We start from the raw sequence: 23,127 nt of genomic DNA on the forward strand, positions 1-23,127 counted from the left end.
AAACTGTAAGACTTTAAAGAGGGCAGGGACAAGGAAGAACTGGATAAAGTGATGGTCACTGTGCAGTGATCCAGGTTATACAGACCTGGGTCTGACAGCCCTGTCAGATGTGTGGATTGTGAAAGCAACAGCAGTCTTTTCTGTTTCTTCCTGTTTTCTTGGTTGTCTTTAAGGTGAACCCCATACCAGCTGGGATCCTGCCCTAATGCAGCTACACTAACTTGTAGGTCTTCCTGTGCTCCTCATTGACAACCTGCCCAGCATGTCTCCCCGCCACCCCCAACACACCCATATTTGGGGCCCAACTGGGTTTCTGTTTTGGGCCACAGGTCTCCTACAGCAGGGCAGGCTGAGGGCATGGGTGGTGTGGTCCAGGTGAGGTTTGTGGCTGGCAGAGCATATCACAGGGGGAGGTGAGAGAAAATTAAGGCATGAGATAAGCTATAGTGCAATACTAGCTGTTAGAAGTTGGGAGGGCTAGGGAGATTGCTCAATCAGTAAAGTGCTGAGTACCTGCATTTGATACCCTTATGCACCCTTGTAATCCTACTACTTAGGAGTTAAAGACAGGCAGATCCCTGGGGTTCACTGGCCAGCCAGTCTGGCCTACTTGGAGAGTTCCAGACCAGTGAGAGCCTGTCTCAAAATATTTAAAAAGGTAGATGGTGCCTGGGAAATGAAATCTGAGGTTGTCCTCTGGTTTCCACATGCATGTACACATTTGAGGGCACACTCATGCACCCCCCCCCATACTCAACCACATAGACACACACATATGAGAAGGTGGAGCTAGAGAAAGCTGGAAGGATGTCCATTGCTGTGCTGGATAGCTTTAGCTGTCAATTTGACATACCTGGTTAGAAGGAACCTCAGTTAAGGAATTTCCTCCATTGGACTCACCTGTGGGAGTGTCGGTGGGGCATTTTTTTGATTGTTGAGTGATGGGGGGGCAGTGTGGATGGTGCCACCCCTGGGCAGGTGGTCCTGCATTGTATAAGAAAGTAGGGGAGCAAGCCAGTAAGCAGTTATGCTCCATGGTCTGTGCTCCAGGTTCCTGTCCTGAGTTCCTGCCTTGGCTTCCCTTGATGATAGACTGTGCTTGTAAGCCAAACAAACCCTTTTCCTTCCCAAGTTGATTTTGGTCAGTGTTTTTCTCACAGCAATAGAAAGAAACTAAAACAATTGCCAACTTACAAAATGAAACAAGCAATTTATAGACCAGCTTGGTTCAGTGTGTGCTCATGTATGGTTTTATTTTTAATGCTTATTCATTTATGTGTATGTGTGTGTGTGTGTGTGTGTGTCCATATGTCTGTGTGTTCCTCAAGTAGTGTTCCTCAGGAGCTGTCCACCTCATCTTTTGAGACAAGGTCTCTCATTGTGACCTGAAGTTGGCAACTGAGCCCTGGGAATCTGTCTTTCTCTGCCTCCCCATTGTTGGGGTTATAAACATGCATCACTACACATCTTTTTTACTTGTGTTCTGGGGATCAAACTTAGGTCTACATGCTTGCATAGCAAGCCCTTTACCAATTGTGCTATCTGCAGCCTCCAGGTATTGATTTAAACATAAAAGAACAGTGCCTAATACTCTTCCTTCCCTTGCTTGCTCCCTCTGTCCCTCCTTCCCTCTCTCCTCCTTTCAAGTTCTAGGGATTGAACCCAGGGACTCACATGTAAGTCACCTGGGTCCTAGCTTGGCACTCATTATTTCTTCAAGGATAAATAGAAATATGGTGGGCAGCATTATGTTGAATTTTTTTCTTTTATTTACTATTAATGAGTGTGTTGAGGGCACACAGGCCATGGTGCACGTGGAGGTCAGAGGACAACTTTGTGGAGTTGGTTCTCTCCTTCCATCTGTACATGGGTTGTGGGAATTAAGTTCAGGCTGTCAGGCTAGCACAACAAGCACCTTTATCCAACAAGCCATCTGGCTGGTCCTGCAGTTCTGCTGAACGTTCGTTTTCCCTTCTGTAATAGTTACATGTTTTGTTGTTGTTACTGCTGGAGTTTTTAGCTTAGTCATTAAGAGCACTTGTTGTTCTGGCTAAAGACCCAAATTCAGTTCTCAGCATCCACATGGTAGCTCACATCTGCCAGTAACACCAGTTCTAGATCTGACTCCTCTTCTGGCCTCTGTGGGCACTATTTACATGCAGGAACTCACACATATACAAAAAATAATTAAATCTTAAAAACATTTTTTATTTATTTTATATGTATGAGTGTTTTGCCTGCATGCATGTTAAATGTACTACATGAGTGCAACACCCATGGAGGCCAGAAGAGGCAGTCAGATCCCCTTGAACTGGAATTAACTGCCATGTGGGTGCTGGGAACTGAACCCAGGTCCTCTGTAAGAAGACTCAATGCTCCTAACCACTGAGCCATCTCTCTAGCCCCCAATTTCTTAAATCTTAAAATACATAAAAAGATAATCAGTAGGTAAGCATGGTGGTAGCACACATCTGTACTCTTAGCACATCAGAGATGAAGTCAGGAGGATCAGGAGTTCAAGGTCAGCCTGGCCTACATGAGACCCTGCCTCAAAACCCAAACCAAATCAACCAAAAAGATAACCTGACTCTTTAATTTTTTTTTTTGAAAAACTATGTACCAAGCATGGTTACAGGTTTTCACTGACTACATTTAGCCCATCTGGTAAATCTGTCCACAGCAAGAATGTTCTGGTTGCTATAGCTAGTGGAGCCTTCTCTTCAGTGGGAATTGATGCTGCAGATTGTGTGGTGTTAGGAACTCAGAAAAAACAGAAATCCATTCTGTACAATGATGGAAGGAACCAATTACCATGCATATAGGTCTAGTGTATAGTGCTTAGGGCCCCCATTACAGAGTGCTTGTGCACAGAGCTGGAAAAAGCTGCTCAGTAATACCATCCTGTTTACCAACAACCCATTTCCACAACTCAGCTTCTGTGATGGAAGAATATATCCAGTCAGAATATATTCAGGTGGTGGTTTTCCACTTTGAGTTTCTTTTCTATTTGTGGTTGGAATGAGAGATGACATATTTCTTTCAGTCAGCTTACTTTGTTTGGAAGTCCATGACAATGGGAAGAACTATGTGAGTGGGAAAACTTTCCTTGAGAAAAGATGTAATGAAACATGGAACTTAAAGCTGCCAGTTATCTAAAGCCTAAAGGAGAGCCTTGAAGGGCAAACAAATGACAGAAGACAGAAGCTAGGATCTGTGGTGAAGCTGGCTTTAGGGGGCTCACTCCAACTGCACAGTGAGGAAGTTAACTGAATATTCCAAATATCAGATTATCTACTTATACATGTTACTCTAGATGGTCAACCTGATGGAATTTGGAATCACTTAGGAGACACACATCTAGACACATCTGTGAGGGTGTTTCCAGAGAAAATTACTGAGGAAAGACCATCCACCCACCCTCAACTGGTGGTCCATATGCAAAGAAGTCCAAAGAAGACAGCATTACTTGCCTGCGGTTGCTTCTTTCTGTGTGCATGGAATGTTGCTTTGAATCTAGTTTTTTCAGTCCAATGAATAATAGACTCTCCAAAAATCATTCAGGTCAGCACCAGAATGTCACTGCTGAGGCATCCAGCTTTGTAGGCTGAGTAATTACTTTGTTCCCAGCCTCTCCAGAACATATACAGTCACTGTTGGACTACCTAGCCTGTACCATGAAAGGCAGTCCTGCTCATTGGGAGACTAGTTCTCTGTTCCATTAGATGGGAGCAGAGAGTTTTAGTCACCCTGAGGAGTGGTGTCTGGAAAATGACCAATAGACAAACTAGGGTGGGGGCTGGGAGAGGGTTGTCTCAAGCAATGTCAGAAGGGTAGGGGGCAATGCTGCATGCTCCTGATGGGCTCTTAGCCTACTCTATAGACTTCTATAGAAGCACACATAGAAGAAAGCCTCTTTCTGAACACAAGAGAAGGTGCCCCAAGGAGGTGAGTATTGAATTGAGTCTAAAAGTAAATGAACCTTAGTATGTAGTACTGGTTATGGAAACAGATGTTTTGGGTTAAATCCCAGGTCTACCACTTATTAGCTGTGTGCCTTGATTTTCTGTAAAATGATACCAATCATAACCTTAATTTAGCTTCAAGATTATAAACAGTAATGCTGCCTGTGCTCCCAAGTGATGCCTTGTCATTATTTCATAAGGCCATTTGGCCTGTTACTCTGAGAGTTCTGTAGAACCACCAAGTCTGCAGGCTTTCCAACTAGTAGTTCCAATCAGAACCTCACCTAGAGCTCCTTGCTCTGTGGTTGGTGGCTATTCTGTGCAGAGTCCTAAGCCGTCTCTTCCAACCCTGCCCAAAGCAGAGGGCCAACCAGAAATCACCTGAGACTCTCCAGGTCCAAAAGGAGGAGCCAGCAGGGGCAGGAGAGGAAGAGGGAGGCTCCAAACCTCGCAGCAGTTAACATTAGCACACGTGTGGGCATAGGAAGTGGAGCCCAGGGAGTTTTTCAGTCATCTCCTGCTTAATGCATCCAGATGCATCCATAATTAGCCCTTGCCTCAGGCCTCCAGGCCCAGGTGGGCTCCAGAAGGCCTGCACTGCCGCCAGACAAGAGGTCTTAAAGAACATCGGGCAGACAATTGGAATGCCATTTATCGTGCGAAACACAATAAAACCCTGAGCTCTCTTCCTGTCTCAGAGACCCATAAATTATGAAAATTATACCTGCCCCGGGCCATGGACATATTGTTTTATTAAAGTTGTGATGAATAAACTTCGGGTCTCTTAAAAATGTCCTCCCAGCTTTTATCTGGCAGCACCACCAGCGTGGGGCAGGCTGCCTGCGTCTTTTTGTTGGTTTACACTTTAGAAAGCTGGGCAAGTTATTGCTCAGGCTAGGAAGACAGGTGGAGAGCTGTGCACTGGGGTCACTGGACCAGAGGACAGGCTGTAGGGAATTCGTTCTAGTATTCCATCACAGATGCTCCCAACAAGTCATGCTCTTTTACGGGGTTGGAAGGGTGCTAGAGATCAAACTCATGGCCTTGTACATGTTAGCCCTAGGCCAGCTCAGCCCATTCCTCCTTTTTGGAGCACTGTGTGGAGGATGTGTGCTTATAGACAGGACTGATCCAACTCTTTGCCCTGTACTTTTCACAGTTGATCACTAAACACAGTCTGCCTACTCTATCTTGTAGGTCTACAAATTCAACTACTGAACCTCCCTTCAGTTCATGTTGTTTAGACCCACAATCATATATTGCATGTGGCCATTTCCCCCAACTTCTGTTTCTGCACCTCTGAGAGGGAAATAACTGGTATTTTGCTGCCAAATATTATCTGAGTATCAGGTAAATAAGTCATGCAGCAAATGCTAATGATTAAGGTCATTTCAAAGCCACGATATAACTGGGAACCAAGATGTACATGTCCAGATGGATAAAGGGGAACACTCGTGAACTTTCCTCTGAAAAGTCTCCTAGCTCCCAGGTTCCCCTAAGAACATTTGGGTGAGTGGGACTTTAAGCATGCAACCTCTGTAGAGTTTTTGTGGCTTTTAATGTCTAAAACCCCAGAGTGAGAATAAAACAAACAAATCAGGAGTGGCCTACCCAGTCAAAAAGTGATAGATACTAACTAGGAAGAAGCCAGTTAATGTCAGTTGTTTAACTTGCTGGCAACTTAAAAGCACTAAGCAGCCTCCATCATCCTGCAGGGATGGTACAAATCACATGGCCAGGAAATAGGGAAGCTTGAGACTATCTTTTATTCTAAAGTTCTACTGCAGACAGAACCACACTAAAGAACATCCTTTGTATCTTCTTGGGCAGTGACCAGGGGATCCTTGGCATGTATTTGGATGTCTCCAAGAGGAACAGGGTTGGATTTCACAAAGGAGCACAAGATGCCATCACTAGTGACTAAAAATAGGGGTGTCGAATCATTAATTGCTTTCAGAAAACAGCATGAAGCCCCTTTCATTGATATATGAATAAAAGATAATAAAAATGCTCCCATGGATTAGTATAAACTAAATGGCTGCATCTAAGTTGACAGAATGGGTAAGGATGGGGCAGGGGCAAAGGAGGTACAGAGAGGCAGGAGGACAAATACATGCCATTCAGCAGACAGGTCTTAGAGGTCAGAAGAACTAGTTTGAGATGACAGTCAGTGCAGCAAAAACAAGGAACGTCCTGCTTGGCTTCTTGAACCTGTAGATTTGTAGGCACCGGGACCTAGGAGAAGCTGTAGAAGGTGGGGATCTGCTCTTCCCCACCTCTAGCTCTTCCTAGTGGCAAAGCTTTCTTGCCACTTATCTATACTACCAACACAACCAGTGGCCCAGCATGGTGGTGCACACTTTTAATGCCAGCACCTGAAAGTCTGTGCTACATTTCAAAAAAGTACAACAAAACCCAAAGATCCAGTGTAGGGGACAGCTGATCCAGGAAAGGCTTTGTACCACCTGGCAGCAGTCAGCTTCATCATTAAATGCAGTGTTCTTCCAGTCATCCTAGAGGCAGGACAAGGGTCCCTCCCAATCCCAGAGCATCCACTGTATATATGTGCAAGTTAGCCCAAGTGGCCTAGAGTTCTTTGACCAGCCTGGGACATTGCTGGGTGAGGATGTCAGGAAACAACAAACACATGAGAGAACAGTAGTCTTGTGTATATTTAACAATATATATTTATAGATATTTTCTAGATCAGTACATTCAGTTTTTAACTTGTTTTTTTCTTCACAAACAGAAGAACTCTTACAATAGTAGACTTTCTAAAATAAATACTATTAAAATAGAGCTTCAAAATAAATATTTTATACAAAGGAAACCTTCTGTGGTAACTTTTGTGGTGGGGTGAGAAGGGGCTACAGCAAAGGGAAAAATGCAACAGGAATATGGCAGAATGGGCACTGAGCACAGCTTTACTGTTGGTAACACACAACTGAGGGACAGCAAGAGAAAGCAAGTTAAGACATGGCAGTTACTCACAGCAGAAGATGGAAATGCAGGATGACATCCACCATCACTGGAATCAGAGAAGATATGGAACTGCTCACCAGAGGTATAAACCAGGAGGCTGGTGAAGCTGTGGATGCCCTGGTGGATTGTACAGTGCAAAGTTGAGATGCCCACACACCAAACACTTCCTGGAGCAGCACTGGATGAGACCGGGCTGCTTTAGAGTGGGGCACCCAGGTTCTAGTCCAGACCAACTTTGCACCTGTGAACTCTTGGGGTTGTGATCCAGCTGGATCCCACCAATGCAGACTGCAAAAGTTCAAAGAACCCACCACATGACAAGGACACTTCCCATCCCCCCATATCAGCTGTGAAGAGCCCAAGACAACAAACAGCAAGGGCTGGTCTTTGCTCCCTTCCAGCTGGCTTTGAGGAGCCTTGGAAGGCTTTGTTAGCTTGGACACAGACCCCAATGTACTCATAGGAGTGCTGGTCTTCACAAAGCCACCCCCCTCCCAGAATGGGGAAGCAAGCAGTCAAGGGTATACCCTAGGAAGTGTCCTGGATGCCACCCTCAGCCCCAAGCACAACTGCCACCCACCCCAGGTCTAGAAATGGGAGCCAGATGGCATTTCTGAAGATGAGGTGTAACCCAGTCAAGCAAGCTGCTAATGATAGCAAACAACGAGTCAGAAGAAGCTACAGAAACGTATCATGTTTCTGAGAGGCTGGACTCTCAGTGCCTCTTGACTGGCCTGGGAAGGGGTGGGGACCCTAAAGGAAAACCACCATTTGTGTGTATGTTTTTCTTTCTTTCTTCTGTGTGTGTGTGTGTGTTTGCCAAGGAGTCAGAGAAAAAGAACAGAGCTGACAAATCCAAGGATGCGTCCTTTACTCCTTCCCTTTACCACTGAGCACATGGAACCCAGAGTAAACTGCTGGGGGAGTTCTGTAGACATCCATCTAGCAAATTAAACGCAAGCCAAAAGAAGGAGGGGGTAAAAAGAAAAAAGCAAACCAAAACCCACAAAAATCCGTGTTTACAGCTATATACACAAAGTCAGGGTTCAGGAGGGGCTGCAGGAAACAGGGTTTGTGTTGGTAGAGGGTCAGTGTGTATGTGTTAAGTGTCATATGTGCATGTGTGCATACACAGCTTATGTAAATCAATTTGCCACAGAACCGGTATGTAGAACAAGATCACCAAAGTGCAACCTGCCACTGGGTCGTTTCCTGTGGAGATGACTTGAGGGAGGGGGCCCTGGGCAAAGTTCCCAGGCTTTTCAGAAAAGAGTGCACATGTGCGCTACCATTTTGGGGGTTCACTTCCGCATACTTCAGCTGAGGAAACCATCTCCAGCCCCTTCAGTATACTTCCAATACATTCAATTAGTATAAGTGGTTGGCTGAATGTGTTTTGTCTTCTATCATTCCCTCCGATTTGTGCAAGAACATCCATATAATATCCATCGCAACTGTAGCAAGGGCAGCTATGTGGATTAGCCTTAGAGAATGAAGATGCAATATTTATACTTGCCTTTTACAAGCCAGCAAATGTTACATAAATAAAGCCGAAAATAAGACCCTCCCTTCCTCCATCAATAAATACCTATGGTTACAATTAACTTATTATCCTAAATCATAAGGTGTTACTACTCGTTTCCAAGAAGGGGGTGGGTGGGGAGGGAGGAGTCCTTGAGAAGCATTAGGTCCACGCCACTCGTAGCTACTTGCCTACTTACCTTTTTCCTGGGAGCAGCCATTTCCGCAGAATGAGCTAGAAATGCTACAGAGACTTTGCCTAATGCTCTCCCAAAATGTCACCTGGGGCACCTGACCCAGGCCATTTCTCTCATCAGAGGCAGGGGCAGGGACAAATACCACACAAAGCAAAAACCCCACACAACAGCTGGGGGCAAGGACCAGACACACTATAGCTTTTGCATGCAACAAGTACCTACCCATTGGACGTGCTGCACTTTCTGAGTCCTTTAGCACCTTGAGAGAAAGAGTTGCTACGTCTTTGGGGGCTGTCGGGAGGAGGTGTGCTGTGCACAAAAGTGGGGCTCAAACCCAGCAGACCCTGGAGAATTATTCCCCACCCTCTCTGGGCTCTTCTGACTCTCCCACTGGGGCCTCCTAACACTAAAATAGACTCTGTTCATCATCTCTCTATTTACATAAAGATACAGACACATCATTATACACAAAACGCTGTGACAGCAAGCAGCAGAATCAGAAGAGAGGAAACCCAACCCCAGCTCGGCTCAACTGTCATTCTGCCAATGGGAAGCAAGGCTTCTTCTTCGCCATTAAAATCCTCTTCTTGGTGGGCAGGGGAATTGTGCTCTCCTTGAGGATGCTTGCCCCCAGATTTTGAAATCAGCCCTTCTTGGGGGTGGCCCAAAAGGAAGCAAGTTGTTTTATTATTATGGTTTAAAACACCGTTAGCATCTGGTTTAATTATTCTATAAAAACATCATGACTGGATCTAGAGACCACAGCCTCAGACTCATTGGCAAAATGATATTTGGTCTCGCATGTGCCACCCTGGCCTTCTTTACCCAACAAGTTTCTCCAAAGAATCTGAGTACAGAGAGCTCAGGACACATAGCAGGCAGGCGAGTCTGTGACTTGGTAAGAACCAGAGGATGGTGTGATGAGTGGGACATCCCCAAGTTAGTGATTGAGGCTGGGGCAAATGGACTGTGCCAAGGCTCCTTAATCCATTCTGTGGCTCCAGGGAGGCTTCAGCTCCGCAGCTGTCCTGTTCTGTTCCTCCAAAGTATATACAGGGATCGCTAAGGTGCTTGGCACCTTCCCGAGGCCAAGGCCAACATGCAGGAGGACGGAGAAGGTAGAGAAGTCAAGGTTCTGCCGGTTTTCCTCAGTGTATCCTGCCTCCATCAGGCAGGTGCTCCTGCAGGAGCCAGAGACAATGGAGATGTGGGAGGGAGAGGGTAGGAGGTAGGGGGGCTGGGAAGGGCATTGAGCAGCTGCAACTTCCGGATTGTGTCCACATCTGTGTTCAGTCTTCTGAAATAGAAAAATTCCTGCCAGACCACACCCTGCTGCTGCCTGCTTGACAAAAGTTCCAAGACCATGAAAACCCCCAAAGTGCTTCTTCATCCTTTTGGGAATAGAGGCTGTGGGTGGTGGTGGTCTCTGCCTATTTCTTCCCAATCTAGGGGCGGGGAGAAGCCAGATGAGCAAGGTCAGCCTCAGAAGACTGGCAGGAGGGACATTTCCAAGGGCAGTGCTATGCTTCCACCCAAAGCGTCAGAAAGGCTTGTCAGATCTGCTGGCCTTGCTATCGCCACTGGCTGCCTTGCAGATGACGCTGTTCGTGTGCTTGCAGCGGCAACCAGGGCGTCTCAGGCGGTCGTAGCCACGTTGAGCCAGCTTGACACAGCCTGTGGCCGGCAGGTAGCACAGCAGGCAGGGCAGCACCACGGAGAGGGCACCCATGAAGGACCAGCGGGCACAGCAGTTGGAGCGGGAGCAGGAGCAGGGGTGATCAGCGCAGGAGCCTTCATCGTCCTCGTTGGTGCAGTGGTAGAAGATCCCCTGCACCAGGCACATGCACGTGCCATAGTTGACCAAGGTCTGGGCAGAGCACAGGCACTCCTGGTTACAGACCCAGCAGGAGGGCAACGTCCGAGGGGACGCACATTCCTTGCATTTACACTTCCCACAGGCCTCACACAGCAAGAAGTGCTTATCTAGCTCTGGTGGGGCTGCCGGGCCCTTGAGGTCCAGTGGCTTACAGTGGACCACCTTGGGCTGAAGGCGTACAGCCCTGGGAGAGGCCTGCTCAGCCACAGGCGGTGGAGCCATGTGGTCTAGGAGCCGCTGGTCGGAGGAGGTGCTGCTGCTACTGCTCACAGAGCTGGGCCTACCACTGAAGGAGATCCAGTGGTGGGTGACATCCTGCTCACAGCGGGCAGGTGTTGGGGCCAACTCTGGGGCCCCACCCCGGGTCCGCTTGGGACCCATGGGAGGGGCCAGGCCAGGGTTGTCTATGTAGTCATTCTCCACATGGCTGGTCTTCATCTGGTCAATGGGTAAGATGGTGAGTGGATGCTGGAGCCGGCTGTGGGGCACCCGGCTGTCAAGGAGGGGCTGCACCATGACGGAGCTGGGAGTTAAAGGGACGCTCTGAGGGATCGGAGGCTCCATGAGGTTGGAGGTCCTTGGACTGTGCCGAGAAACAGGCTTCTAGGGGTCCTGGGGGAGGAGGAGGAAAAAGAGAATGGATTCCCAGCATTAATACATGGCCTGGTAATAGCCTCCTTGCCCCCTCTCCCATCAAGCCTTGGGATCCTAAATGAAATGGGAAATTCCCTCAATGAACTTTCTAGCCACTCCCAAGGTTTAATCAATAATGATTATACTAGTAAAAATAATATTTATCGAGCTAAGGTGAAGCTCAGTGGTTGAGGGCTTTCCTAGCATGCATCATGTCCTGTTTCTGGTCATCAGCACTACAGAAGAAAAAAAAAATCTGGGGGTTGGTGGTGGCACATGGCTATAATCCCAGCACCTGGAAGACTGAGGTATGAGGGACTGCTATAAATCTGAGACCAATCTGGGTTACAGAGTGAGACCTTGTCTCAAAAACAAAACACATAAGGCCTTTAACTTCACTTTTCAGAAGATTTATTATTAGCATGTATGTGATATGTGTGTATGAACTTTGTTGGATTGGTTCTCTCCTTCCACTTTTTTTTTTTTTTGGTCTTTTTGAGACAAGGTCTCCCCGTAGCCCCAGCTCTCCTGGAACTCACTATGTAGACCTGGCTGGCCTTGAATTCACAGAGATCCGCCTGCCTCTGCCTCCCAAGCGCTGGGATTAAAGGCGAGTGCCGCCACGCCCAGCTCTCCTTCCACTTTTATGTGAACTCAGTCAGGCTTGCCTAGCAAGCATCTCTATTGGCTGAGCCACCTCACTGCCCCAAATTTCTTTTACTTTTATATCCTAGGCCTTAGTTTTGATGATGTAAAAGGGGTTTGTTCTTACAAGGATTAAATGGGGGGGGGAGCCCGTCTGGTACCTAGCACACAGCCAGACACGTAGAAAGTATTAAACAGTTTATCACTACTTCAAAAGCTACTCTGAGCACTTGCAAGTCCCAGTTGCAGAAACTGTACCGGGTGCTGGGAATCATGTATGTGGTCAGTACAACAGTCCCTGTGTGCTCCCTTAGAGTTTATCTGCTAGATAAACAAAAGCCTTCATTTTGGATACTCAGAGGAAGTGCTGTATCTGATGCCTGCCCATCTAGGATATTAACTTATTAAGACCACTTCTAAGTACAGCAACCTCCAGCAGCTAATAACCCCTAGGTAGGTGAGCTCCTGACAACTTGCATGGGAAATCCTCTCCAGGGGCACTCACACCACCCATTTCCAAGTGCTGAGCTGAACATTCAGCCTAAATGCTATTTACTAGAATAGCTAAGCCAGCCCTGGATCAGTTTCTAATTTCACTGAGAGAGTGCAATTTTAAGTTGGCATCCGGCCAGAGATTCAACTGCAGTGCCTGACACGGAACCCCAGGAAGTCACTTAAATCAAAGAGCGGAAACGGCTTGGTTCAAATTTAGAAAGTGCACATTGTTTTCTATTAGAAGTGCCATTTCCTTACCTGCTGACCTTTACATTTGGAATTCGGATAGAGATCAATTTAAAGAAATAGAAGCAGAAGGCCAAGACCTCTGCTCAAGGAGGACACAATTTGGAATCCGAGGGAAAGATTAGACCCTGGGAAGATTCCACCAAGAACGCCAGGGGACTGGGGGAGGGAAGGGTGGAGAAGGGGAAGATGAGTCTTAAACAAAACAACACACTGGGATAGTGTGCTGTGGGTGGTGTTTCTGTAAATGCCTTTTCAAGATGTTAATGACAACTCCTGCCTCTCAACTCCCAAGTTTATCTTGCATCAAAAGATGGTGCCAAGAAGTTGTGAAGTAGAGTTTTCACTTTAGTTTATCCCATGTCTCCTCAATTCCAGGAGACTCTTAGTCCATTTCAGTATCACTGCTGAGTGACATCCGGTACCCCGAGACTCAAATTGTCTATGATTGACTGCAACTCACTGTCCTGTTTCCTCTGCTTGGAGATAACAGTTTGGTCACAAACAGTATTATAAGGAAGAGGAGCTTCCTTACTACTTCCAGACTAGATGAAATAAACAGCTAGCTCTAGATGCGAAGTTCATGGAGGGGACAAAAAGAGGGCTACCCACAGTGCTCATCTGTGCATCATCTATATTGCTAAATGCAAAGGAAAAAAAAGTGTTTTCTACAAGGTTCAATGTTCAGTCAACTGACAGTTCCCATTCATACAGGGCACCAACTATTGGCTCTGTTCCCAAAGCTCTATTTTAAAATCACTCGTATTTCTTTACACAGTTCTTGTCTATCTTGGATAAAGTCTACCTAGTGGCAGGCCCCCATAAGTTCTCCTCTAATGAAACCAAAGCATCACTTTTCTTTTTCTTGTCTTTTTGAGACAGCGTCTCCCTGTAGCCTCAGTTGGCCTAGAACTTGCTATGTATATGCAGACCAGGCTGACTTCAATCTCACAAAGATCCACCAGCCTCTGCCTCCCAAATGCTAGGAATTAAAGGCATGCACCACCATGACTTATTTAGTTATTTTTTTGGTGTTTTTGAGATAGGGTCTCCCTATAGCCCCAGCTGTCCTGGAACTCACTATATAGACCAGGCTGGCCTTGAACTCACCTGGATCCGCTTGCCTCTGCCTCTGTGCTGGGATTAAAGGCATGTGTCACCATACCCGGCTTACTCTTTATTTTTGACAAGAGACAATATGTAATAGTTCAGGCTGATCTTCAACTCATAGTAATCCTGCCTTAGCTTCCCAAATGCTGGGATTACAGGCAGGCATGAACCACCATACCCAGCAGTTCAGAGAATCACCTGAGTAGGAGACTCCTGTGACAGTTTGCCTTAAGTGCCTGGCAGGTCTGTTACCAAAGAGTGTTGCCAAGCCAAGATGGCCTCAGGTGGTGGTGGTGGTGGGGGGGGGTCCTGTGGTCAGGGATGGGTGGAAAGAATGTAAGAATATCCATGGAGGATACCTTTCCGGGGAGTACTACCTCTCAGTCCCTCCACTTACTTGTTCTGAGTAGGTTTCCCAAAGGTTTGCCACCAGAAAAACTAGGTTTGGGGCCAACTAATCAGTTAGAAATCCCAGATCTCAGTCTTGGGGACTTTCGCTGGAAGAATTGGAACTTGGCATAATAGAAAATGTCATGGGTAAGACTCTCTCTAAGGTGCCAGCCAAGAAGTGTCTTAGCCAGAAGCCTCCTCTTTGGACACCACAAAGACAACACGAGCCCCTTATTCCAAAACCCTAGGTTAGGAAAACTTGCCAACACAATGCCTGGGCAATTTTAAGTGAGTACATATTGGTTCACTTAGCTAGGGTTTTATCGCAAGACCAAGACTGGGACTGGCTGGTTCTGCTACAAGTATAGGTGGGTACTCCTGGTCATGAAAGCAGATTGATAACTCGTTCTGCTTTCCCAAGCAGATTAATGAGACTCTTTGAAGACAGCTACATTTCCTGTTGATGAAGCAAAAGGCATTGGCAACTTTCAGGGCTGTGGAACCAGTGGGCAGACTAAGTCATGAAAAAGTCAGTTTTGTTGTAGCAGCCAAGGCAGGTAGTTGGGGATATTGACATTTACAGGTTCCCATCACCGTCAAGAAGTAGCTGCTAACATCTAGGCTTATTTTTGAGGCTGACCTTGGGGGTTAGGAGCTTGGCCCCAAAGACTAGGCTCTCTCAGAACATGCAGCATTTGGTTCCAGCAGGCATGGCATTTGGTTTTTTTGTTTGTTTTGAGACAGGGTCTCACTCTGTAGTCCTGGCTGGCTTGGAACTCACTATGTAGATCTGGTTGGCCTTGAACTCACTGAGACCTACTTGCCTCTGTCTCTGGAATTAGAGTGCATCCAGCAAGTATGATTTGATTTTTTTTTTCTCCTGTTTTCGTTTGTGTGAGGCAAGGTCCCTCCTGTAGTCCCAGCTGGCCTGGAACTCACTATGTATACCAGCTGGCCTCATCTCATAGAGACTTACCTGCCTCAGCCTGACATCAAAGGTTATGTGCCACCACGCCCAGCTAGTAAGCATGTTTTAAAAGGCATTTTCCTGCTATAACCTGGAAGTGATCTCTGGCTACAAGCTCAGCAGAACCCAGTGGCTGGCTCAGAGGATCACTGCTCACACTTGCTTAGGCCTGCCCCAACCCTCTCTGAGCTCTGTGAATTTATGTGGTTAACAAAGGAAAAACAACTTCCTGAGCTGCCTGTTTTTGATAACCCCCCAACACAACTCCATGTCTAACCCTGCCCCCAAACCAAACCAAAACCAAAACACCTCCCTCCAAAAGAACCCAAGTCTGGGTTGGTTTCAAAGATAAATCCGTACTCCTACATTACTACCCTCCAGCTTGTGCATCCCTGCAGGTGTTAAGTGCAGCTTAATAGGCCCCTCTGCTTCTCCTCAAGAAAGAGATCTAGAATATAAATGGGACAGGAGGCTGTTGGGAAGCCTGATGGTCAATTTGGAATATTCCAGATAGGCAGAAATGAAGCCAGTCCTGCACTTAAAGAAGGAAATACTTCTGAGTACTGATAGTTCTATGGATTAGCATAAGGAACTTGTCACCTCCACTCAACCTCTAGTAACACTAACACTAAATGGTAATAATTACAGAAGCAGCTAGTATCTGTGGAACATTTCTTGGTGCCGGGCTCCATGCTGTATCCACAATGGTTTATTTTCTCATTTACCCCTCACCTTTGCCTTGGAGGATAGCACATATTCTGCAGTTAGAGATGAAAGCACAGGGCTGGTGAGATGGCTGTCAGTAAAGTGTTTGACATGCAAGCACAAGAATCTGAGTTCGAATCCCCAACACCCATGGACTTGGCTGCACACATTGCAGATGATGAGGGGGATCCCCCAGAACTCACTGGCTTGTCAAGCCAACCAGTGATTAATCACTGGGTTCAATGACAGACCCTGTCTCAAAAAGAGGGGCTGGAGAGAGCGATATAACTCCAGGTACAGGGCATGATGCCCTCTTCGGGCCTCCTTGTGCACTAGACATGCATGTGGTGCACATATATACACGTAGACAAGTATTCATACACATCAAAATAAATTTTAAAAGGTGGAAAGCCATTGAAGAAGACACCTAATGCTGGCCTCTGGCCTGCACACCCAAGAATGAGAGTAAATCACAAAAGGTCACAGGTTACAGCCAAGTAATCAGGACAGGATGCGTCTCCAGACAGCCATGTGACCCTGTGCTATAACCTCAGTCATGCAGCCCAGCTGACAATGACTTGCAGCAACACTCCCTAACCCCTGGGGACCGACAGAAAGGTATATAAGCACCTGTCATCTTATTTTTCTAGCCTAGCCCCAGGCCTGGGCCCCTTCAGCCTCCTCCAGTGAGCCCTCACTCAGGGGGCTTACCAGGCCAGACTCAGTAAGTCAGCCAGCAGGGAAATGACTCCATTTAGGGCTCTTGTCTCCAGTTAGAATTTTCAATGAAGAGGTGGAGGCTGAGAGCTTGTACGTCTGTCATTCAAGGCGGGTTAGGTCCTCAATCTTTACCCTCAGCTTTCTTTGCCAATTTTACCCCTCTTTACTCAGTGTTTTCATCTTTAGTTTTCTTAAAGTCCAATGGATCTCCCTTATAGGATTTCACTATAAATCAGTTCTTTAAAGGAAACCCTGGTATGAAAAGGAATTCCCTCCCTCCTCATCTATTAAGTTAAAATTTAGGGTTCCTGGGGTGCTTCTAATGATAGCGTTTCCAGTACAGGTGTGAAGGGCAGGGAAGGAAAAGCCAGGTATAAGGAAGTCAGAAGAGAGCAGGCCCGATGAATCAGCAGGCTACCTACCCTTCCCACCACACAGCCCCTTGATTTATGACCAGGTGGGTCTGGAAGTTCAGGGCTGCCTGCTCGACCCTCACTGTACCTGTGAGGAGGGAGGGAACAGAACATAGGCTGTCTGAAAAGAATCATGAGTCATGTTCAATATCCACACAATCTGGGCACCCTTCCGTTGACTTACGGTAGGAAGGGGAGCTGGGAAATAATAGGAAAGTCTGTCAGTTGTACTTTAAAATTAATCTTACAAGTCAGCTAATGACAAACTGGCAAGAGGCTCTGAATGAATGGGCAGTTTCTGCACTGCCCATTCAGTCTCAGAGGGTTCTTTCACAGAAAGTTGTTTAACCCTTTAACAGCTCAGAATAAAGGTCTCCAGGCAGCCAGAGTCCGCCCACCCCTCTCCACCACCCCTCTCCACCACTGTTGCCTGGTTCTTTGTGACACCACCTCAGTTTAGTTAATTAAGCTGCAGCCAGATGATGACTTATTGCTTTAAAAAGACCTTTGGGGGAGGGGTTAGGGAGGGAAGCTAGGGACTTCCCTCCCAGGGCCCTTTAGGGGAAGCCAATCTGCAAAGAATGGCCCAGTGGAAGAGAGCAAAAAGCCTCTAGGCAGCTTAATTTTTCTGAGGACCACCCTCTACTCCCCCCCACCACACTAGCACTTAAGAGCTCACCTCTGGCTGCAATGTTAGGGAAACAGTTACCCTTCATCTGCTTTGTCCCATCACTAATTTCCAAATCGAACAAATCAGCTGAGCTCCAAAGCTCAGAGCACCACACTTTGGCTTTGAGCTGCTTTAAGTTTCTCCTCTGGTTGTATTAACCCCCACAATTGTCTGCTCAGTCCCCCTGTAAGAGGATCAGAAACCACATCAAAGGAAAAGCTCTAGAAGGAGGCTGCTGACTAACACTGGTACCACCAAGGACGACAGACCCAAGCCTAAGTGTAGAATGTGACCAGAAGCCTGCAGATCCACCCCCACCCCAGAGGTTGTTCCCACAGACATCAAGATGGTCTTACTTGTTTCCCTAACATCCACAAAGAAGGGAACAGACAATAATAGATTTTTAGCTTACTCCTGGGATTCAGCAGGAAATGACTTCCCCTTATCCCAGCCAGAAACAGACTACTGACAAGGGAAACCACTCTTCTGCAAGTGGCCACCTGCCCCAGAGGGCCCCTTCCCCTCCTCTGCTAGACCTAGAACATCTGTGCTCCTTCCCCAGTGCCCTTGCTTCCTCTATCAACTGGAAGCCTGTCCTTAGAAAGAACAATCATGATCACAGCTGAATGGCAGAGCCTCTTAAGCTGGGCCACATGTCCCGGATACATTCCCCAGCCCTGTCAGCTGTCCGGATCTGCAGGGTAGCCACAGACCCCTGAGAGCCAACAATACCCTTCCCTTTTACATCATGCAGCACCCGGTGCCTTTCATTATTAGAAATGCCCTTAAAACTAGACTCTCTTCCTGGAAAACCAGGGGTAACAGTGAGCTTACCTCAATCCTGTTAGCTCAGTAGCTGCCTTGCTGATCTCTCTAGATATGGGAGTTTGTTCTCCATTAAGGTCGGGTCTCCATAGGTTCTCCAGGGTCTCCTTGCTTATTTTTTGTTTTGTTTTTGGTATTTTTTGAGACAGGGTCTCCCTGTACCTCCAGCTGGCCTGGAACGCACTATGTAGACCAGGCTGGCCTTGAACTCACAAAGACTGGAATTAAAGACATGGGCTACCACGCCTGGTATGGTAGCTCTTTTGAAGTAGCAAAAATATAATGAGTCACAGTGTTCTTCACCAGTCTTGCTACCCCCTTAAAAACCCTATTGTAAACTGGACAGAGTGGGACCCAGCTGTAATGCCAACACTCAGGAAACAGAGGCAGAAGGATCACCCAAGTTGAATGCCAGCTTGTCTGCATGGTGAGCTCTAGGCCACTTAAGACCCCATCTCAAAAAACAAAACAAATACCTAAACCCATTACTAAGGATTGCAGGAGGCAGGAAAAGTGAGTTTGAGGCCCAGCCTATGCCCACACAACATGTCTCAAAGCAAGCAAGCAAATGCCAACAAGAAGCTAAGCTCCAGAAGCTAGGCCAGGAATCTTCCCTCAGGTTCTCACAATGGAACTCCCTCTTTAGTGTCACCAGACACATGACAGGCACATTGGATGAAGAACCAAAAAACAAACAAACAAACAAAAATCAACCTGCAAAGAGAGGCCTTTTTCCCTAGGCCATCTCTGAACCAATGCTTAAGACCTTACTTACCTAACAAGATTAGAAACATGTTATGGGGAGTCCAAAACTGGGGAGCAAAAGATGCCATACCAAGGGACATTTGAAATCAGAAACTAGAACTGAAGTCCCTATGTGTGATTCAAAGTGTTAAACCCCAGAGTAACACATTTCAAGGGACACTCCAGAAAGTACTAATGGATTTTGTTTCCCTTAATTTTTGGGTCACTGATTTTCACACTTGGTCTTCATTTGTTTTCTATTTAAAAAAGTCAGATAAACCTCTGTGCACATTCAAGGTCGGGTTTACAAGATAGTGAACAAAAGGTATGAACTGGGCAAAGGGTGATTTCCAAATAGCCACATTTTCCTGCCAATTCTGGAAGATTGGCAAAAAGGCCCACCAGTGCCCAGACTCTCACCTGCTTTAGCCTGGAATGGACCTGGTCTGGGTGTCATCCCCTCTCCCCCCACCTCCCCACCAGTCAAGCTTTGGTGAGGCTACCATTTCAGAGGGAAATCTGGAAAATGTGGGATCCAGAAGAGCATGGACACTCCATTAGAAAGGGAGTGACTCCTGAAGTGAGGGTCTAAAATCTCAAATGGAAAATAACCAGCCCGTATGGTGGTGCATGTCTTTAATCCCAGCACTTTGAGAAGCAGAGGCAGGCGGATCTCTGTGAGTTCAAGGCAAGCTGGGGCTACAGGGAGACCCTATCTCAAAGACAATAAAATAAAATAAATAACCGAACGATGCCATTAAAGCCTCCCTCATCCTGGCTATCCGTCCAGATTTCAGAAACATGCTACCAAAATGCTCTCCAACACACAACTCAACTGTGCTAGTCAGTCAGGTGAGGATTTTCTTGGAGTCAGCTTGAGGACCCTCCCAAAGAAAGGGAAATGGAGGAGACACAATCTCACAGTGGCAATCTCTTCAACTTCTTTCTCCCTGAGAGAGCCTAAGCGACCATAGTCTTTCCTTTCCTGGACGGCTCCACATCTGCACTAAAGAGGGTTAGAAGCTGAAATTTTCAAATGTTTATGTGAAACATTTGTGTGAAGATCCGGAGAACTCTAAACATTGTGAAATCAACCAGTGCAATATTGGGTAGGGCCTCAGGCCAGACGGAACTTATTAAAAGATTGATAAATCCCTATTTCCCAACTGCTCTAGGTCTCTTACCTTCCAGCTCTGTACCGCAGAGGCCTGTCAGGAAGGTTGGAGCATTGGTCAGCTAACCAGATGTGCGGGAGATCTTGCCCCTCCCCAGGTTCCCTGGCCTCTACCCAAAATGGAGAGAATCGCACCACTGATTTGGAGTCTGGAAAGAGACTGTCACTGGGTCTGGGGACCCCAAGGAATCTATCTTTCTTGCAGCGTGGGGCAAGGGGTTCCAAGGAGCCTGCGCCACAGGAGGCCTCCTGCCCTGAGCCAGGCCTGACAATATGGATGCCCAACCAGCAGCTGGCGAAAGGCAGCCAGCAGCTTTCCCCTCTGTCTGCTCTGCATGCAGCCCCCTCCAGCCCATTTCGCCTAGAACTCTATCCCTCAGCCCTTCCAGACATGCAACCATTTTTCCGCCTTTCTTGCCTCCTCGTCTGCCCACAACCCCCAGCCCCCAATCAAGAGAATTGAGAAACCGTCTTCTCTTGCACAAGAGCAGCTACTGTCTAAATGCTTTTTGATCGTCTGCATGGAGGGGGAACTGGGCACAGCCCTGGCCCTAGTGATGGAGCCAAGCTCCAGCTGCCCTGGTTGGCCGAACCCGCCTTTCCACTTCCCCCTCTCAATGCCCCCATGGCCCTGACGACTCCGAATTGTTCAGAACATACCGTACTATCCTCCTCTATTCTCCGTGTGGTCAAGTCTGGTACCAACAAGAAGGAAGGAGGGAAAGTAGAAGCCTTATCTCTCCTACGCACGCAACCTCTTCCTCAGCTCCCACACGCCCGGCGTTATGTAAACGCACCTTCAGCCCCAACCACAGCCTCACCGAGAGGCCCAGGGGCCCTGGGACCTGGCAGATCGATGCCGGAGGATAGGGGGACACCAGGTGGCCGAGGAGCCTCGGGCCCTGTGGAGGCTGAGGAAGGAGAAGGCAAGGCAGTTGCACAGCATAAAATGCAGTAGCCGAGCAAAGGTCAGACGGCCAGGAGCCGCCTCGCTAAAGAGAGGGAGCAGAAAAGCTCAGTCCTTGGCCGGCCCCACCTTGACCACTGAGTGGGTAAGGAGAAGGGGAGGAAACTCAGTCCGTCAAGGCTCGGAACAGGGAAAGCAAAATCTACGTCGAGCATAGGCCGCTGCGGCGGGCAGGGAAGAGCCACGGGAGACCTGGCACCGTGAGCACGGAGCCCAGGGGTGGGCGAATCGCCCAAACCTAGGGCGCCCCCAAGACCCAACTCGTGGCTCCAGACCCAGCCCAGAGCCACCGGTTCCAGTTCGCGAGGCGAGGAGTGGCAGGAGGAAAGCAGCCAGGCCAGAGGCAAACTCCAGGACACGCACAGGGCTTCTAGAGTCTCAGAGGGCGGGGAGGGCAGGCTTGGCAGTGACCGGGGTCGGCAACAGTGGTGTCAGCCTGCGAACTCCCCTAGCACCATGCCGACCCGGCCCAGGGCGTCTGCGAACTGCGGCGCACCGCAGAGACTTCAGGAGGCGCAGACCCAGGGAGGAACCCGAAGCGCGGCTCCCGGTAGCGCAGCATTTGCCTCAGCCCGAAGGGGAGTCGCGTCGCGGTTCAGAGGGGCCACTTTCGATCCCCAAACCGGCCGTGGACTTACTTTGAGGAGCTGCAGACTCACAAGCATCGCTCCGCGTCTGTGTAAATCCCCGAACCCGCGCGGGTCAGTCGCGGCTGCACTCGCGGACGCCCGTCCGAGGAACCGGCCGGGTTCCCTAAGTCCCGCAGCGCCAGCTCCGCGCTGTCAGCTCCGCTCGCAGCCTCAACGGCGATGTTGCAACCACAGCCTGGGAAAATGGCTTTTTTATGAATGGGAGGGAAGAGCGCTCCAGCGCGCACGCGCGCCGCCCGCGATTCTATGAATGGGTGGGCACAAGAGACCCCGTGCGCGCATGCGCTGCGCTCCATTTTTTATGAATGGGGGGCCGGAAAAGAGCTTAACCCGTGATTGCTGGGGCTGGCTCTCGCTCCTCAAGGGGCCGTCGTTCTTTTACAAAGAAGGGTGGAGGTTGTTGTTCCTTTTTTTTTTTTTTTTTTTTTTTTTTTTTAAAAAAAAGGTGGGGGGTGTTGTTTCTTTTTTTTTTTTTTTAAAAAAAAGGTGGGGGGTGTTGTTTCTTTTTTTTTTTTTTTAAAAAAAAGGTGGGGGTTTTTTTTTCTTTTTTTTTTTTTTTTTTTAAATGAATGGAGGGCGGCGGTGACTGCTGCAGCTGGCTCAGCTGCGCGGGTTGTACCCTCCTCCCAGTCTGCGAGAGGAGGTAAAGGCCACCTTCACGCCACTGCGGGTCTGGGCAGGAACCGTCAAGAGTGGCTGGAGGGTGGGGGGCGCTGCGGCCTCCGGATTCTGAGCTGAGAGCTGGGTGGGGGGATAACACCCCTAGGTCTGTGTGCCTCTTGCCGTAGCAGGCGGTGGGGGGACGAGAGGACCCTTCCTGGGGACCTTCTTTTTCTCAAGATCACTGGCGCCTGGGGACGTCGCGGGGCAGGGACCTTCGACCACGTTTGCCAAAAAATAAGAAAATGTCCATTGTATCAAAGAGGCAGGGTGGGGGTTGCTGAGTGAATCTAGTTCCCTTTCCTGAGTGCAGACCACCCCTCCCCCCATTTCTTGGGTGTGGACAGTTACTGGGCCGAGGCCTCTTCCGGCTCCAGTACCCCCCGGGGCGATTCTGTCCACTCAGCCAGAGGCCCGGCCCTCACCTCTCAGCGCCCCGCCTCTCCCCCCGCCCCAGTGTAATGTCCGCAGTGCCGGGGGCTTCCGCCCTCCCTCTGCTGCCCTGGCTAGGTGCCCCCTTGGCTGCTCGCGCTGGTGTCTCCCAGCCTTCAGAAGACGCTGGCCTGTGTAATCTT

General features: G+C 48.3%; 1 protein-coding gene and 1 pseudogene across 1 annotated transcript; one reads left to right on the plus strand and one right to left on the minus strand.

Moving 5' to 3' along the window:
- Positions 1 to 357: 357 nt before the first annotated feature.
- LOC115070752 lies at positions 358 to 3,538 on the plus strand (annotated as a pseudogene).
- A 4,584-nt stretch (positions 3,539 to 8,122) lies between these two features.
- Spry4 (sprouty RTK signaling antagonist 4) lies at positions 8,123 to 22,126 on the minus strand. The gene is made up of 2 exons (XM_008835525.2): positions 21,881 to 22,126; positions 8,123 to 11,150 (listed from the first exon to the last, which is right to left on the minus strand). Exon 2 carries the CDS (start codon positions 11,100 to 11,102, stop codon positions 10,203 to 10,205), a length of 900 nt encoding a protein of 299 aa, XP_008833747.1. The 5' UTR covers positions 11,103 to 11,150; positions 21,881 to 22,126; the 3' UTR covers positions 8,123 to 10,202.
- Positions 22,127 to 23,127: the final 1,001 nt, after the last annotated feature.

This window comes from Nannospalax galili, unplaced genomic scaffold (assembly GCF_000622305.1).
Source record: "Nannospalax galili isolate Female #2095 unplaced genomic scaffold, S.galili_v1.0 scaffold1077, whole genome shotgun sequence".
Classification (NCBI taxonomy): domain Eukaryota; kingdom Metazoa; phylum Chordata; class Mammalia; order Rodentia; family Spalacidae; genus Nannospalax; species Nannospalax galili.

Excerpts from the sequence above, each read along its gene's own strand:
- Spry4 (XM_008835525.2), bottom strand. The coding sequence starts at position 11,102 with ATGGAGCCTCCGATCCCTCAGAGCGTCCCTTTAACTCCCAGCTCCGTC.